This window comes from Synchiropus splendidus, chromosome 16 (assembly GCF_027744825.2).
Source record: "Synchiropus splendidus isolate RoL2022-P1 chromosome 16, RoL_Sspl_1.0, whole genome shotgun sequence".
NCBI lineage: Eukaryota > Metazoa > Chordata > Actinopteri > Syngnathiformes > Callionymidae > Synchiropus > Synchiropus splendidus.
Genome location: NC_071349.1, coordinates 15498556 through 15514969, shown reverse-complemented (window position 1 = coordinate 15514969; position 16414 = coordinate 15498556). Strand labels below are relative to the sequence as shown.

The 16414-nt window shown below is 46.5% G+C and overlaps 1 protein-coding gene across 1 annotated transcript; it reads left to right on the top strand.

Moving 5' to 3' along the window:
- Window positions 1-1671: 1671 nt before the first annotated feature.
- On the top strand, window positions 1672-15626 carry peli2 (pellino E3 ubiquitin protein ligase family member 2). Its single transcript, XM_053845667.1, has 6 exons — window positions 1672-1923; window positions 7149-7278; window positions 11142-11243; window positions 11908-12105; window positions 12429-12617; window positions 12691-15626. The coding sequence occupies exons 1-6, from the start codon at window positions 1850-1852 to the stop codon at window positions 13267-13269; spliced, it is 1272 nt and encodes a 423-aa protein (XP_053701642.1). The 5' UTR covers window positions 1672-1849; the 3' UTR covers window positions 13270-15626.
- The last annotated feature ends 788 nt before the right edge of the window (window positions 15627-16414 follow it).

The following is a 16414-nucleotide window of genomic DNA, read 5'->3' as shown; positions in this document are numbered from 1 at the left end:
AGTTCAAGCTCCGCCCAGCCACCCCTCAAAAAAATGTTCCTGCATCTGCTGTCCATCAGTGTGGTATGTGCGAGAAAGCTTTTGATCGGCCCACCTTCACACACACACGCACACACAGTTGTGTGTGGGAGACCAGCAAAAAAGACTTCACTGTTCATTTCCACAATAGATGAGAGCAAGCGGAAAGAAACACCGGCACAGAGCAGCTGTAAACAATCATTACAGTCACAGTGAGGAGGAGCTGGACCAGACCTTCACTCTTGGAGGACTCCACTTGCTAGTTTGTGATATTTCCATCAGTACTGACTGTAAACAGTGTCACATGTTGAACCCCCCTGCTTCCCCCTCCCTCATGTTCCTGACCCCCGGCTGCCTTTTGTTTTTACTGTTATTGCACTTTGTAACTCGACACCAGTTCAGAGGGGAGGAGGGGTTGTGGGAGCTGGTACAAAAGGTATGGGGGGGACCCCATCAACAGGTTTTGAGGGGAAAAAAATGTGAGTAAGATAACATTATGACCACTTCATGCCAACTTTACATCTTGAGGACCATCAGACCATTTGTACTGAAGATACAGCATCCTGATTTTGATGGAAACTCACCAAGAATGTCACACATCTCCTAAGAATGACAGGAATTGACTTTATTCACTTGAACTCTGTGTCACTCAGTTTCTAGTTTCTCTGTTTCCACCGGTGATACACAGGTAAGTGACTGACTCTGGGAAAAACTTCAAACCTTTTCGTGGCCGTGGACGTCTGTTGTGAAGGATCCCAGGTCTCAACAAACAATAGAACTTCTTAGATATCGAAGCTCCATTAGATGTTGTATTCTTGTGGAGCATTAGTATTTAAGGAGGGAGAGAAATGAGCATAAGTTCTCACAACTCTTCACAACATCATCAGAAAACATCATGGTCTCCGAAGGCTCCTCCCTCACCGTCTTTTCTCTTCACCTCGCAGTTTAATTTAAAAACAGTACCTTGAATCAACTGAGAAAGAATGTGTGTCCCAAAATGTGCAGAATAGACTTTGTGTTATTTAAAAAAAAAATTATATTGACATCCAATGTTGCCAATTTTTTAAATCTCTGCGTGATAGACATTCTGTTTCTGTTTGCATCTACCGAATTATACTTTATATCAGTGGAAATATTCACAATAAATTGCTTCCCTCGCCCCTCGGAGCATTTTAAAATGCTAATCCAGTGGATTGAGTCACAAAATGAAGGATTTTGTGAAGTTTCTCGCCCCACCTCCACTCGCTCTACTTATGTAACTGAATAATAACACTCATAATGGACTCAAATGAAACTATTTTAAGCCACGGGAGCGAGATGAGTGGAGGGTGCTTTAAATAGTTGCGATGTAAAAGCCAAATCCGAGGACAGAAAATGGAATAATCGCAGATAGTACCTTTGTTTACATAATACATGGGTCAAACCAACAGCGATGGTGCGGGGGTTGCGCGGAAATGTTATTGTTTCAATCTCATATTATTTTCTGGTTTTACAATAACACACAACACGATTATGTGATATATTAGTTATATATTTTGATGAGGTTGATAGAGGAAGCAACGTGGCTTTCAAAAGAAAGTCTGTATCCGGACGCCGCTGTAGAAAGTGAAGAAGAAGCGAGTGGTGTCTTCCGGTCCTTCTGCGTCGTCTCTGCCTCGGAGCGGAGTCAAACACCAAGTTAGGACTCGCCATGTCGCATCGGGGAACTTTCAAGACCGCGTTATCTCTCCGAACCGGATTCTTTTGGACCATGTGAGGCCACACTGGTGGATATATGGTGTGGTGCGAGCGCTGTGAAGTTGTCGTGCAGCTAACACTTTAGCGGAGCCTCATGTTTTCGTCGAGCCAAGAGAACTGCGCCCCGACCAAAGACCCGGTCAAGTACGGGGAGCTGGTGGTCCTGGGGTGAGTTGTTGCACTTCACCGACTCCTTTCCGTCACTTTATTTCAACTTTTTTACTCTCCAATGTTGGATGCGGTCTGTATTGTTCACCGCAGAGGTGAAGCTAACTTTGCTAAGTGTTGCCAACAGCCGAGCCACCGCGCACAACTTTATTTAAATCACATTTCAGTTACAGGTCGACTGTAACTTCCTAAAGTTAGTAGCGTTAGCCTATATCTGTTCGTTTGAATCCCGTTTGTTTATGTTGGTGGCCGTGCACTAGGTGAAGGTACGGAACAATCCCGCCATCATTCCCACGTTTTGAGTCGGATCCATGGTGTTTTAGGAATTCGGAAGTGGGGTTGGACCCCTCCCCCAGTGCCCGGGGTTCTCTTCTTATTCAGGCGTCCAAATGGCTCTTTAGTCACGGACCACAATAGAGGGAGCACAGGTGACCATTAACAGGTCTTAACTTGCGTCTTCTGATGACGTCACCCAACAGGTTATGAACCAATGACAACAAAACTTAAACACACGTTTTTAAGTTCTGTTTTTACGCATGTTTTACTGTCGTTAACGTGGATCGTGATAACACTCATGGTGTGGACCCATATAGCAACAAAAATGAGTGGTGAATATGGTTTATTTATCGTTAGTTGACTATTGAAAAAATAATTTTGTTTACCTCCCACGGCATATTTGCGTGTTTCAGAGCAAACATATGCGATGTACACAAATATTTACTCTGGGTTCAGTCGACCAAGGAGCCTCCGGAAACATCAGACTCATCAAAAGTCCCAACAAGAAGACAGACACCTCTTTACTCATCATTTACCAGGCTACAAAATACCAGTGCTGGGTTCAAAATGACTCATTGAGAGCACATTGTTCTGAGTGTGTTTGAAACCACAATTAAAATACACAAAAAAAACTTCGAGGAGAATATTGAGATAGTTTGCCGAAATAAATGTGCTCAAATCACCATCCAAAACAATGTGAACCTGCCACTCTTCTTCCTGTTTTAACACAATGTCTGTGTCACAATGATGGGGACAGTACTCAAAACAGTTTCATAAGTATCGACTAGTAATTATTCGGTGAGATATTCAGCTTTGATATCATTATTTCAAAAGTGGTTCGAGAGGAACTCATGCTGTATAAGGGGTCAGTGTGACCCAAAGTTTGGGATGGAAGTAAAGTCACTCGTCCAGTTTGTATATGTATTGCATAACGTTTACTGATGTTTCTTCCTCATATCTGAACGACAGGACCATGGTCATGTTGCGTTCAGCCTCCACTACTATTAGAGTAGTTTTCAAACTGTATGTAGTGCAGGCCCACAAATGTTGCTCAGATTCAACGTCATCTGCTGGTGTAAAGAAATGACTAAATCAGGCTTCATATTTGCAGCTGGACATGTTTGAATGCCACAGTGCTACCCATCACAATTGTGCAACTTTGGTCAGAGGTGAATTAGGAAGATGCTCTTCTTCTCTGTCAAAGAGCTTGGGGCGACAGATTGAACGCCCTCTTTCTTTCAGCAGGACGCCCTAACTTTCTGATCATTGGTGCATGTGTTTTCATCTGGTAATTTCTCAGAATTAGATCAGAATTTGCCGAATCTCATGCCTTTGTGGACCCGTCGTAATCGTGATCCCGCAGTTATCCATGTCACGGCACTGGCATTTAAGTGGTTGAGGCGGCATGCCCCCAGATTCCCCCTGGAGGCCGAACCATATATAGTCACCAAATACAGAATTGTGACGTCTAAAGAGCCAATCTAAAACACTCCCACCCTCATATAGGGTTGCAGTCAATCCAACTTTATTACACTGTTAAATCACAATCTCATCATGACCTATGGAAGTGAATCATGTTCATCAGGTCACCTTCCTTCTCCATCTTCCCACTTTTGTTACTCATCCACTTGTTGCTAACTGAATGAGAAACTTTTCTTAACCAACACATGTGAAAGATCACAGGCTGTTTCATGTTGTCTTTCTTTCAACATCGAGTGTTCTGGTTCTGTCCCCGACTTTACTGTTCTTTCCTCAAAAGTTAGTTTCCACCCATGATAAGGGTGGAAACCCTATATTAAAAGCCTTTTTAAAAAAGCCTCCTCTCGCTCCCATAATCCGTTCCCACACTCCCTTCTATAGCTGTGCCAGAAAACTCATGGCGTTTCATCATCAGTTTGGAAACCAACTCACAATTTCATATCTTACACAACAACACTGCAGAGCAAGATTAGGCCCAGTGATTTCACATGCATGTGAACTGAACAAAGCTGATGCTGTAGTGGATATGATATTGAGCCACTCACTGCTCATGATACTGACCGGTGTATCATCTTAAAATGTTTGTCAGGAAAACACACATGGTGAGGGATTATTGTACATCATTTGTCGGGCTTCAGCGTTGTCATTCAGCACCATTTTTAGGTCTACAACAAGTCCGCCTGAGATACACACACACTCACAGCTTCCTCTATCAGAATATCAAGCCTGCCAAGAATCCCTTTGTGCTCCGATCCAGAAACTCTTGGCTCCTCGTCCAGTTCCTGTTCAGTCCTCTTATTAGAAACCTCTTAAGTCACATTTATTTTGTCAGCTGATCAAAGAATGCTCGACGAAACTCAGAGCCAGTTCGCTCTGTGTGGAGGAAGAATCCAGTTTAGTCTGAAGGCGACAACACCAGTTCAGCCCGACCATCAGAGCTGGTTGTAAATATGCTGGCTCATTATACAAGTCTCGTCCTGCCTTCCAGTAAAATCCAGCGCTGCGTTTGTCTTTGTTTACGTCTGGCGGCCCCTGTGTTTGTGGAGCCTCAGACATTACAGCATATTCCCTGTCCGCATCCTTTGATTATCTACCAATGAGAAACACGTGTGGTGGAAGTTTGTCCCACTAACCTTTGTCAGGACTTCTGGCATGTGTGTGGGTTTTTTTGTTTGAAGTGAAGTAAAGTCAAGACGCAAAAAGGATGTCGTGTGGTTTCAGGCACGACAGGCACCCTGCTTATTACAAGGGACCCAAAGTGCTGATTCTTAATTACCGCGGGCCGAACACGTGGCGCCTTTGAAGCCGATCCCTTTCATCCCCGTCCTTGACATGAAGACGGAATCAGATGCGGCACAATTGCTGCTCTGACATCACACCCCATTGATGAAAGTGATGCTAGACGAGATAGCTGACGGGGTGGAACAAAGCCCGTCTGAGCAGCCGGCCACTCAGCGGTGTGTTACCATGACCGCAGCGCTTATTATTACTTGCATGGTTGCCCTCTGAATGGGTTTGGTGCTGGCAGTGGAGGGGCGGGGGTGGATGTGTGGGTATCTTGGAAAGGCAAGAAAGGACGGATTGATCAGCTCCACTCTTCCCCTTGCCCCAGCTTCCTCTGTCCATTATGGTGGAGAGACTGGACCTATTGATCCAGGGCCTACGTTTTTTCCCTTCGAAAAGCAAGTGTGAACATTGACCTTGAGTTATCTCTGACACGACTATCACAGATTGTTGAAATGTTTTTGTTTACACAAAACTTTGTCTGAGAATGGTGAGTTAGAACAGAGTTCCATTTATATTCTTGTCCAGCCACAGACTTTTCCCAGTAAGTAGCTTAGCTGCAGTGGTGGCAGTTGGTGCTGCTGCTCTTAGAGGACATTTTAACCTAAAAAAAACAACAACTCAAAATTGTGTCCTCTACTCCTTATCCTGGCAGGCCTGAGTTGGTGTCATCCAGTGACTGTGTGGAACTGGTAGAAAACTTACCACTCTTCCATATAGACCATTTTCCCCTTTGGCAAGTTTGGCAAATTGATGGTTCATTTCTGATACTGTTGGGAAAGTTACTGTTCCTCTCCTTCATCAGCACAGATGAATTTGAGGTCTTAATAGACGGACGGTGAACCAGAATTTCTTGAGATATATTTATATCTCAATATATACCGATGTATTCCGAGGGTTGCCATAGGATTTTGACGACAGAGAACACATCCTTCACGGCCCACCTTACGGCGCTACCTTAAAAGGCGGAGTCATACTCAACTGACCGTGAAGGAGCGCTGACACTGCACTCATTCGTTGTTGTAAAATATGTTTGACAAATAAATCTGATCTAATCTAACTTCTACTAGGTTCTGTGTACTATGTGAGGTCTGAATTCAGATTGTAAAGTGGTTGATCGATTGATTAATGAAATGTATGTGAAATGTCACTGCCTCTTGAAACTGCTACGCGAACTACCCATTTTGACAGGGGCGGCTCTGACAGAGTGGTGCCTCTCATATCAGTATATTTAGTCTGGCGCTTAAAAATAAAGAGTGCTTTAAATATACATGTTGAAAGTGAGAGGTTTTGTCGCCCTCTTGGAAGGTGATCTAGTCAGTCCCATGTCTTGGCTTTTCGGGGTTTTTTTTCTGGTTGAACAGCATTTGATTGAAAAATTCATGTGTATTTGTTGCTGTCAACCTTCCACCGCACCACCATCTTTTGGCAGTGTTTGGCTTATTCCATACCGCCAGGTCGTGTGCTGCATTGTGACAGACGGTGCGAGCTGGGGTGAGGCAGTCCTGGGGTGTCACAGCTGTAGGAACCAGTTGGTGAACCTTTGGGGGGTCCTGTTCTTCTCCCCTATTCTGGAGCACAATCAGATCATCATGACTGGGGCAATGGCGACAAAGGTCACTAAAATAATCTCTGACTGTTGAGTTATTGAATGGTGTCTGTATTTTTAGGTGCAGCCTCAGTAAACGCAACCCTTGTATTTGTTGTTTTGGTACCTCTGCCAGTGTGAGCGCTCCATTTAGGCAGTTTGTTCCCTCTCTGTCACGTTATTTACATGCACTGAATAGAAAGTCCTAGCATCTGTTCGCTCAGGTGCTTGAACACATTTGCACCCCTCACCCGCCTGCTGTACCTCCGGTTCCTAATGAGCCCAGGGTTACCGGCCACAGATCTGAGGTATTTCTGACCGGTCTTTGGGACACCTTGTTTAGTCATTTGAATTCTCACCATGGATTTTGAGTCCGGAGCACAAGAGCTGCAGCTCACTCACCGAATCCACAGAGTGCGTTATGTAACGCGAGACATTATTCAAGGTAATGCTTGGGTTGCTAATTGGGCACAGAGCAGTTCCAGTGATGTAATTCCGACCAAGCTTCTTATCAAACTTAATTCTCTATGTTTGCTTGCTGTAATCGCCGCACAAAAGCCCTTGTTGTTTATTGAAACTTCCTCGTCCTCTGTGGCAGGTACAATGGCTCACTACCAAACGGGGATCGAGGAAGACGGAAAAGCAGATTTGCTTTATACAAGAGGACCAAAGCCAACGGCGTGAAGCCCAGCACGGTGCACATCCTCAACACGCCGCAGGCCAGCAAGGTACGCTCATGTTCTGATGAGTCATCTACTTTGTGTTTGAAGGACTGTGTGTGTTCTTGGGTGTTCTGGCGTCTTCAGAGTCATGAGTTCCCGCCTGGACCCTCTATGTGGCGGTGTGACAGAACCACCAAGTGCCGTTTCACGTCAGCTGAAAATAAATTTTCCCAGAGTGACGGTGTTTACAGTAGCCTGTTGAACCGTACTGTTTTTGTTCACGTGTCCTTTACTGGAACCAGGACCTCTTTAAGCTTCCAACTCCTACGAACTGAACTTCTAGTTTGTTGTTTCACCTTTGTGGAACCACAGTCAGGTGCTCAAGGTGAATACGTGATGGAATATCATCAGTTAATTCTAGGGATGGGCGATATGGACAAAAAAAGTTAATAAATCTAAATGTGTAGCAATAAATGTTTCGGTGATAACGATAATTGTCACGATAAATACATTTTCATTATATTTCAAGATTTGGACACAGTCTCTACTGAAACTGTTTTATGATGATACCTAGTAAGCCGTCTGTCTGCTGTGTCTCAAGTCTCTTAACAGTTGACTTGAACTATGGACCAATGTGGACACATTTCCTAGATGCTATTGAAAAATATATATATCACAATTCCTAAATGGTAGTTTTTTTAGTTTTAGAATTTGTTGATGGTCCCTAACTGATGCCGGCTCGTAGCATTAGTGCTGCCTGTGAGAGTGTGTCCACGATCAGTGAACCCTAATGGGGACATGGAAGAGGACGCCGCTGCCAATGCTGGAGCGGAGTTCTGTCCAATATCCAACTATTTTCACCGCGGTATTTCGCCGAGGTGCCAGCGCAACAGGAGACCTGCATGTGTTGATGTGAACCAAGGCAGACGACCGCGCCAGAGAACCCATGAGGACCACTCCATCTCATAAAATAAACAGGGATTCAGAGACTCAGAGTCGACCAGTGCCACTATCAAAGGTTCTCTGCATTAAAAATAAGTTTAAAACTACGATCGTGAACCAAAGTCCACCTCACTCACTACAACTATCACAATCCAGTGTCGGCTGTCAAACACCGCGGAGCTGGAGAGCGTGGCGCGCCGTCACAGTCTCGTCATGTTCACATGGAGATTGTGTTTGGCTGTATATCGTGTACGATAAGTTCTCACCCATTCCTAGTTAATTCTTCATATTTCTGCTCTGTCTCTTGGATACATGTCAGTCATAAGGCTCAGCAATCAGATCACTTAATCATGACACCCTTCAAGCAAGGTAAAGCCATTAACAGAGTGGGTCATAGTCTGTTTTTAAAGGACGACCTTCTTCCCCTCTGGTTGCTGCAGCAAGTCCTGGGATAAAAAGGCGGAAGTTGTGGCAGTTGTCTGACCCATGACCCTCTGCTGTAAACAGGGTCGGAAATAGACGGTTTTGAAGAGAAAGGACGGCTGTAAACTTTTACGTTGTGTTCTCTGCCTTTACTAGTCGTCTTTGCTCCTGCGCTGCTGACAGCTGATGGCGCAGCAGCAGATGGTCAAGGAGAACCACGTCCTCTGACTGAAGCAGTGATGTAAAGGTCAAACTACCGCGCTGTATTTAAAGTTCATGTGGTTTGGAAGATGGTCTAATGTCCTCTATATATATAAAGAAGCATTTTTAATTTGATCGTCAGACTCGCATCTACACATTTGCTACTTTGAGGCTGCTGTTCTCAGTGTGTGTGTTGTGAGGGCTCACGTGGCTGAGCACTGGGGTTTTCATGCCACATCACAAATGCCTCCTGTGATGCAACTCCTGCCTTCGCATCTCTCTTGTATGTTGACTCCCCTCCTGGCGGTCATCTGCCGGGTTTTTATTTTTACCCTTGGACCACAGAGGAGGACATGTGAAGGGGGCCGTTGTGGTCCAGTAAAACCATGTGTTATTTTGGTTTGTGTACAAACCTCCGTGAGCTGTTAAACAGGTGCGGCAACATTTGTTTGGAGTGAACAGGACTGCATGCGAGCGCCGACATTTGTCCCCGTCCGTCTCTGATGCCGCTGCTGAAAGTGGCAGTGCCGATGACCCACTTTCCCTCACCGTCTCCTGCACGTGACAGCGGATGGACGGGATGTTTGGGGACTGGAATTTGCAGATTAAAGCTGGATGATGGCGGCATGTGGTGAAGTGTCGAGTTGAGGACGGAGAGGCTGGCGTGGCCCCTCCCTCCCTGATTTGTCTGTGGATAAGCAGGGTTGTGTCAACTCAAGCCAGTGGGCAGTTTACGATCGTTGTCATGGAGGTGTGACTTTGCACACGTCTTCCTACATGTGTTCCTCAGCCGTGGCGTGACTGTTGTGCTGCGGTGGGAGGAAATTGTGCAATTTGCTGGTTTGTGTTAGCAACATCAACATTACAGCTTCTTAACCTTCATGCATTATTTTTGTTGCGGTCTATCTTTGAGGTTGTCGCAATATGATTCGTGCCTCTGAGGAAACGGTACGGTGTCAGTATGGTTTCATAGGTTTTCACCAGGGTAACGCACGTCCCAGTGGGATTCTTTGACACTAGTCTTGATCCTTGAAGCTCAGTCCACACATCGGAATATGGGTCATTAAGCAGGATGCTAGAGGTAATAAGATTAGTCAATATGGGGGTCATGATTATGGGTGTAAGAAAATATAGATTTGCTCAAATACTGCGATACTTGATTGTGAATTATTGTATGGCTATTTTTGGTGAAATATGGCAATGCTTGATAGTGTCATATTGCCTTGACATAATAAGTCAGATACTCGGATACGCTGCTGTATTTGTTTTCTTTGTCTACACTGGAATTCATTCCTCTGTAGGAAATTGAACTGAAAATCAAACTGGACTCGCATAAGAATAAACTTGTTTCCATAATATTGTGCTGCATTATCTGATTTTTCCCCTTAACATGTTGGTTCTTATTAGAATATATTGCTGAACTTACAGTATCGCAATGTATTGCCACTCCTGCATTGGGATGTGTTCCAGATCTCCTCAGATATGTGAAATTCCATAATCCTGTGAATGAATTTGAGCCACATCAAACTAAGCTTGAGTTCCTCTCCCGCTTTCCCCCCTTGTTGCCCACAAAACAACTCCATAGGTTTGGGAAACTATGGCCCTAGATGTGTGCTGTGTTACATGCAGGTCGATTCATGGTCATGGCATCACATGAGTGATGTTCAGGAATCGCAGTGCATTCCTTGTGTTAAAATGGGGACCTCAGTTCTGCAACCATCTTTTTTGGGTACGCCCCTCACCCTGAGCTTGTCTCGGTGGGAGGAAGCCATGGGCCAATCCGATGCATTGGTTATGCCTCTTGCTTTTAGTCTGGACCTGAGTCAGTAAGTTCCAGGTGGAGGACGAAACCCGGCTCCATGTAACCGTCGACCATGTCTATCTGCTGGCCACAAATGGCCCTGTGGGGGTGAGGGTCGACAGTCCATGGCCAGCTGTTGCTTTATCCTGCTGAGTCGACAGACACGTGAAGCTCATTAAAAAAACACCTGCACCTGATGAAGACATTCACAGGGCGTCAAAGCTGTTGTTTAGTGATCAACATTCTGTCTTTATCTAGAGCAAACATTTGCCGAGTAAGTCTTTTAAACACTCGGGGTTGTTTGTGCAGCGACCACAGCGGTGATGTAATACTTACATAAGACATTTGCTGAGGAATTTCCTGTTTGTGATCGGCAGTGGAAGCCACAAACTTCCGACATCAAAGTGTCGCTTCTGTGTTTCCTCCGACGCGGCGCTGTAAAGCGTTTGTTTGTCCTGACAGTGGAGCCTGCAGCAAGTGTTTGACATGATAATGGATCAGCACGTGTGTGTGTGTGTGTGTGTTTTGTGGGTTGTAAGTTTGCCATCTGTTGTCGTTTCAGGCCGTCAACTGCAAAGGCCAGCACAGCATCTCGTACACACTGTCCAGGAACCAGACGGTGGTGGTGGAGTACAGCCATGACAAAGACACGGACATGTTCCAGGTACCAACACTACGCTCATGTTTCTGCCTGAAGCTTCCTGATTGGCTCCCCTGGTGAGGTCCTCTGGACTAGCAGCTCTGGCTGCTGACCTCAGAGAAGCATTAAGAGATGGATAGATGAGCTCGCCTGGCACCCGGGTGTGACATTTCACAACACAGTGGTCATGCTCATGTCCCTTTCCTGCACTTTCACTGCTTTGAAAAAGCTGCAGTTGCTGTAATCCTGCACATATTTTGTTTATGAGTGCACCACTGGGGAGAACACGTGCGAGCGTTTGTTCTGTGGAGCTGCCGCTGTGAACGTGAACGCTGAGCATGACTGGAGGGAACTTGGCGCAGCAGCGTCACATTCAGCTCTTTATTCCGTCCATGTGTGCGAGTGCAGACACAGCAGGCAACGTTTAGCGAGCTGGGGTTCGGTGGCATGATGTGAGGAAGCTGCCCTTGTTTGTCTGAAGACTGAGATCTTCCTGCTGCTGCGTGAACTTTCTCAGCCTGTTCTACTGACCGAAAGAGCGTTGATGTGCTCAATTCACTTGTTCTTTGTGTATATAAGTGCTGGCTAACTTTTGTGGTCGAAGATGCTCTTCTGCGTCTGGTCAGTAGTTTAACCAAGGCCCAGCAGCTGTCCAGAGCTTCACAACCTGCTTGTGTTTTCCTTTCAGATCGGACGATCCACTGAGAGTCCGATTGACTTTGTGGTGACCGACACGATAGCGGGAGGCCATGAAGGAGACGACACTCCAATCACGCAGAGCACAATCTCGAGGTTCGCCTGCAGAGTCGTCTGCGAACGGAACCCGCCCTTCACCGCTCGGATCTATGCCGCCGGCTTTGACTCCTCCAAGAACATCTTCCTGGGGGTAAGTGATCTGTATACAGAGGGTTTAGTGGAGCTATTCTACTGGATGGTTCTTCAGATCTTAGAGTAGAGTAGAAACAATGTATTATACAAGACAAAATAATAAATATCAATAATACAGGAACAAATATCATAACAAAATAAATAAAATATTCTTTAGACCGATAAGATGAGCACAACAAGACATCCCCAAAGCATCAGCAAAAAAAAGTCACCCGCTATTAAATAGCCATAATATAGAAACAACTATCATAACAAAATGAATCACATATAAGTGAAGCGCAAGACGGTTGCTGTCGGACTGAACCAGTCTGCTGTGCCCAGGAGAAAGCAGCCAAATGGAAGAACCCTGATGGCCACATGGACGGCCTCACGACGAATGGCGTGCTGGTGATGCACCCGAAGGGCGGTTTTACCGAAGAGTCCAAGCCTGGCGTGTGGAGGGAGATCTCTGTTTGCGGGGACGTTTACACCCTCAGAGAGACTCGCTCAGCACAGACTCCTGGGAAACTGGTCAGTAGCCGGTGGCTGATCAAAAAGCTTGAGCAGCAGGTGTAGAGCTTGTGTTTTATGTTGCCCCCTGCAGGTGGAGATGGAAAGCAACATTCTGCAGGACGGTTCCCTGGTGGATCTGTGTGGAGCGACGCTGCTGTGGCGCACGGCGGAGGGTCTCTTTCACACCCCCACCCAGAAGCACCTGGAGGCCTTGCGACAGGAGATCAACGCCGCCCGGCCCCAGTGCCCGGTGGGCCTCAACACGCTGGCCTTCCCCAGCATGCAGCGCAGCCGCGCCCTCTCCTCGCTGGAGGAGAAGCAGCCCTGGGTCTACCTGGCGTGCGGCCACGTGCACGGCTATCACAACTGGGGCCACCGCTCCGAGCAGGAGCCCAACACCCAGCGGGAGTGTCCCATGTGCAGGATGGTGGGCCCCTATGTGCCCTTGTGGCTGGGCTGCGAGCCCGCCTTCTATGTGGACCCCGGGGCCCCCACCCACGCCTTTGTTCCTTGTGGACACGTGTGCTCTGAGAAGTCTGTGAAGTACTGGGCGGAGATCCCCCTGCCCCACGGGACCCACGCTTTCCACGCTGCATGTCCCTTCTGTGCCACTCAGCTGGGTCTCACTCAGGGCTTCGCCAAGTTGATCTTCCAGGGCCCGGTGGACTGATCTGGCCCCTCAACATGCTGTGAAACTGTTCTACCTGGATGAAGATCCTCCTGGATCAAGTACCTGCACTGAGGGGGGAAACTCACAGGGGGATTACAGACACTCCACTCTGACCTCCCCAAACCCCTTGAGCTGCTGGATTCAGGTTCTGAATGTTCTTACTTTGTTGGGCCGGCCGGGACCAGATGATGAATATAGGCTGAGCCAGACAGCTGGACTGTTGGCCGGGAGGGTCTTCCCCTCACCGTCACCCCGAGACTGCCGAACAAACTGTCATGCACAGAGATATTCCAGTGCCTCAGAACTATTTGGTCACAGACGTTTTCTCACCAAGCTTTTACCACGCCGAGGCTCCACCTGAAGTTTCTTTTTTTAATGCAAAGTTAATATATATATTTTTCCTGTTTGGAATTGTGTGCATGTGTGGCTCCTCACAGGCTTTTATATTCTCCAGAGGCTCCGCCCCTTTTCATGGTCCGGCCCACCCACACTGTAGGGATGCGACCCAGAATGTCGGTTTTGTGCACCAGCCCTGCTGTCGTTGATCAACTATGCAATGAAATATGCCAAAAATACCAGGGCCAAATTGATAGGCTAGTACAAACCAAATTGAACCACGGTCGGTGACTTCTTTAGCAGCAGCAGCAGCTACGTGTTTTGCAGCTAAGTTAGCTTGTAGGCAGCGCCATTGCCGCTGAGGTTTTTAGGGTTTGAGTGTTGAAGGCTTTGGAGTGATTTGGGGTTTGAAGCACCTGGCTCAGGGCTCAGTGCCTTGAGAGTTCACGGTCGGTAACCAGCATGCAAACACTCGCAATAATGGCTTCAATATCAGCCGAAATTTCAAGGTCAGATAGGCGAATCGCAGGAGGCCTGTTAGCAGAAACTAGTGATTTGTCTTTTTGTGCTTTCACCTCATTCGCTTTAGAAATAAGGATTTGCACCCCCCACCCCCAGATGAGTGATGTGTGGGAGTCAAAGATGGCTGCCTGATAATGTGAATCTCAAAACAGACTCGTAGCATTTCTCTTCAATAACGTCGGGCCTTACCACCTTTAGTTGTGATAGTTGTCATGTGACTGTAAAGGCTTCTCCACTGTCGTAAGACTCATTTCAGGACGAGCAAGGTGGCTGTCACTGCTGCCACAGAACAGGAAGTGATGGGCTCGTGATTTTTGAAACGGCGCAGTTGAAGAGTGAACTTGCTGATTTCATGTCATCCACACGGGTGTTTTCTGGTGCGCCTTCTGGCCTCTGAGCTGGTGGGCAGCCAGCCTTTGGTCGTCTGGGATTCGAGCCTGAAAAGTACGTATTAAAGCAACCAACTTGCCGTTTTCCCAACTGTAAATAAATCAGTAGCAGCTCAGGTAAAGTCTTTATGCAGCGAAGCACCTGTCAGGTTCAGACCCCTCTGTTGGGCGCGGTCAGGAAGAAGGTCGCCCCCGGGTCCGACAATAGAAGGACGTGTTGAAAGTTCACCCAGTGTTTCCAAGAACTGTTTTTAGAATGTTGACAAGGAGTTTTAAAACACAGGTTTAAGCTTCAGATTAGCTCCTCAATCCACTCGACAAATGACTTTTTTTCCCCAGTCCAATATTTGAAATTGATGAACCGGACGTAACGGAGCTGGACCGTCTTGGTTAGTCAAATCCAGAACGTGGCCTTGTTCTCTGAGGATGTCGTGTGGGGAGCGTGAGCTAACTTTATATTTAGTCATCTTCGTGGTCTAAACTGAGAAGCAGCGTTGAGGAAAGTAGCCAAAGAAGCGACGTTGGCTCTTGGGAAGCAGCAGCGGAGACGTTTTATGTAATCCAGCAGGGTCAGGCTTCCGTACAGTAGCATTCCTCCGCGACGGCGCTCCGACAGCAACATTCCTCCTCAGCAAACATGGGTGCGGCTCCGGTTTTCGTCCCCTGCCTGAAGTGTGTACACAAGCCATAGATGGACTCTCCTGATGCCTCTGTGAATAAAATGTTTCCTCTCACCTGCTGCTGTTTGATTTCCACACTAACTGAATTGAACTGGGGAAATAAACCATGTATTTTCAGCGCCGTCCCTCGTCGCCTTAATTTCCCTTGTTTTCAGAGCATCTGAGCTGCGGTTTCCTCTGCGTTTCATCATCGTTTCTCCTCGCCTGAGCGATTATCAGAACGCAGCAATGACGGATAAGAGCGGCACCATTAAACCATGCAGTTCATATGAGTTCTGGCCACGAAGTGAGCCAAGGCAGACGCTGGAGAGCACAGTGTGTCCTGTGAATCGCACTTCTGAGTTTAAAACATGAGGGACAAGATGAGGACTGAGTGCATCAGGTCTCATGTGGAGATGTTGGGAGACATTAGGGGCCACAGATGCTTGGGACATGGGATGAGGAGAGTCGATCTTGGACCAAGATGAGAATCAGGACGAGCGGATGATGGAAGCTCCTGTGGCAAATAGAGAACCTATTCTAATAATGGGGGGAACAGCGCCCTCGTGTTGCATGGCAATAGAATGACCGCCAATAAATTCGACTCATGTAAGTGAAGCGCCACGGTGATTCATGTATTTCTCCCAAAAATGCAAGAAACGTACAATGTTTCTACTGTATAATATGTATTTTTAAATTCTATATATTTTTTTTACATTATTATTAATTCGGTTTTTTATTTATTATTAGCTTTAAAAAAAATTTAATATATATATTTTGTTTAATGATTTTCTTTCTGGGAAAAAAATATTTAAAAAGCATTCAAACACACACGTTAGCTCTATGACAACACTTGCGTGAGTCGAGAACAAAACCGAATGAGATATAAATGGTGTCATACCCGCCGCTTCCACGGGAGGTCAGTGTTTCTCCAACTATCAGGACTGGCTTCAGACCAACAGCATCCACGCTGAAGTTTGATGTTTAAAATGACGCGGATTCCGCGGAGAGACATCAAAAAAACTGGCATCTGGCAGATGGAAATGAAAATTAATTAGTGTTTTGCTGCTGTTTGTCATTCTGTACGTTCAATTAACGTATAGCTGATGAATCTCTGGTGATCTGGCGCTGCTCTACATCCGCGTCTATATTCGGAGGCGAGAGGAGGAAGACGCTGAAGTGTTGTGTCGCAGCCAGAATGATTAACATTCCTGCTCCAGATCAGAGAGGAGAATCCTG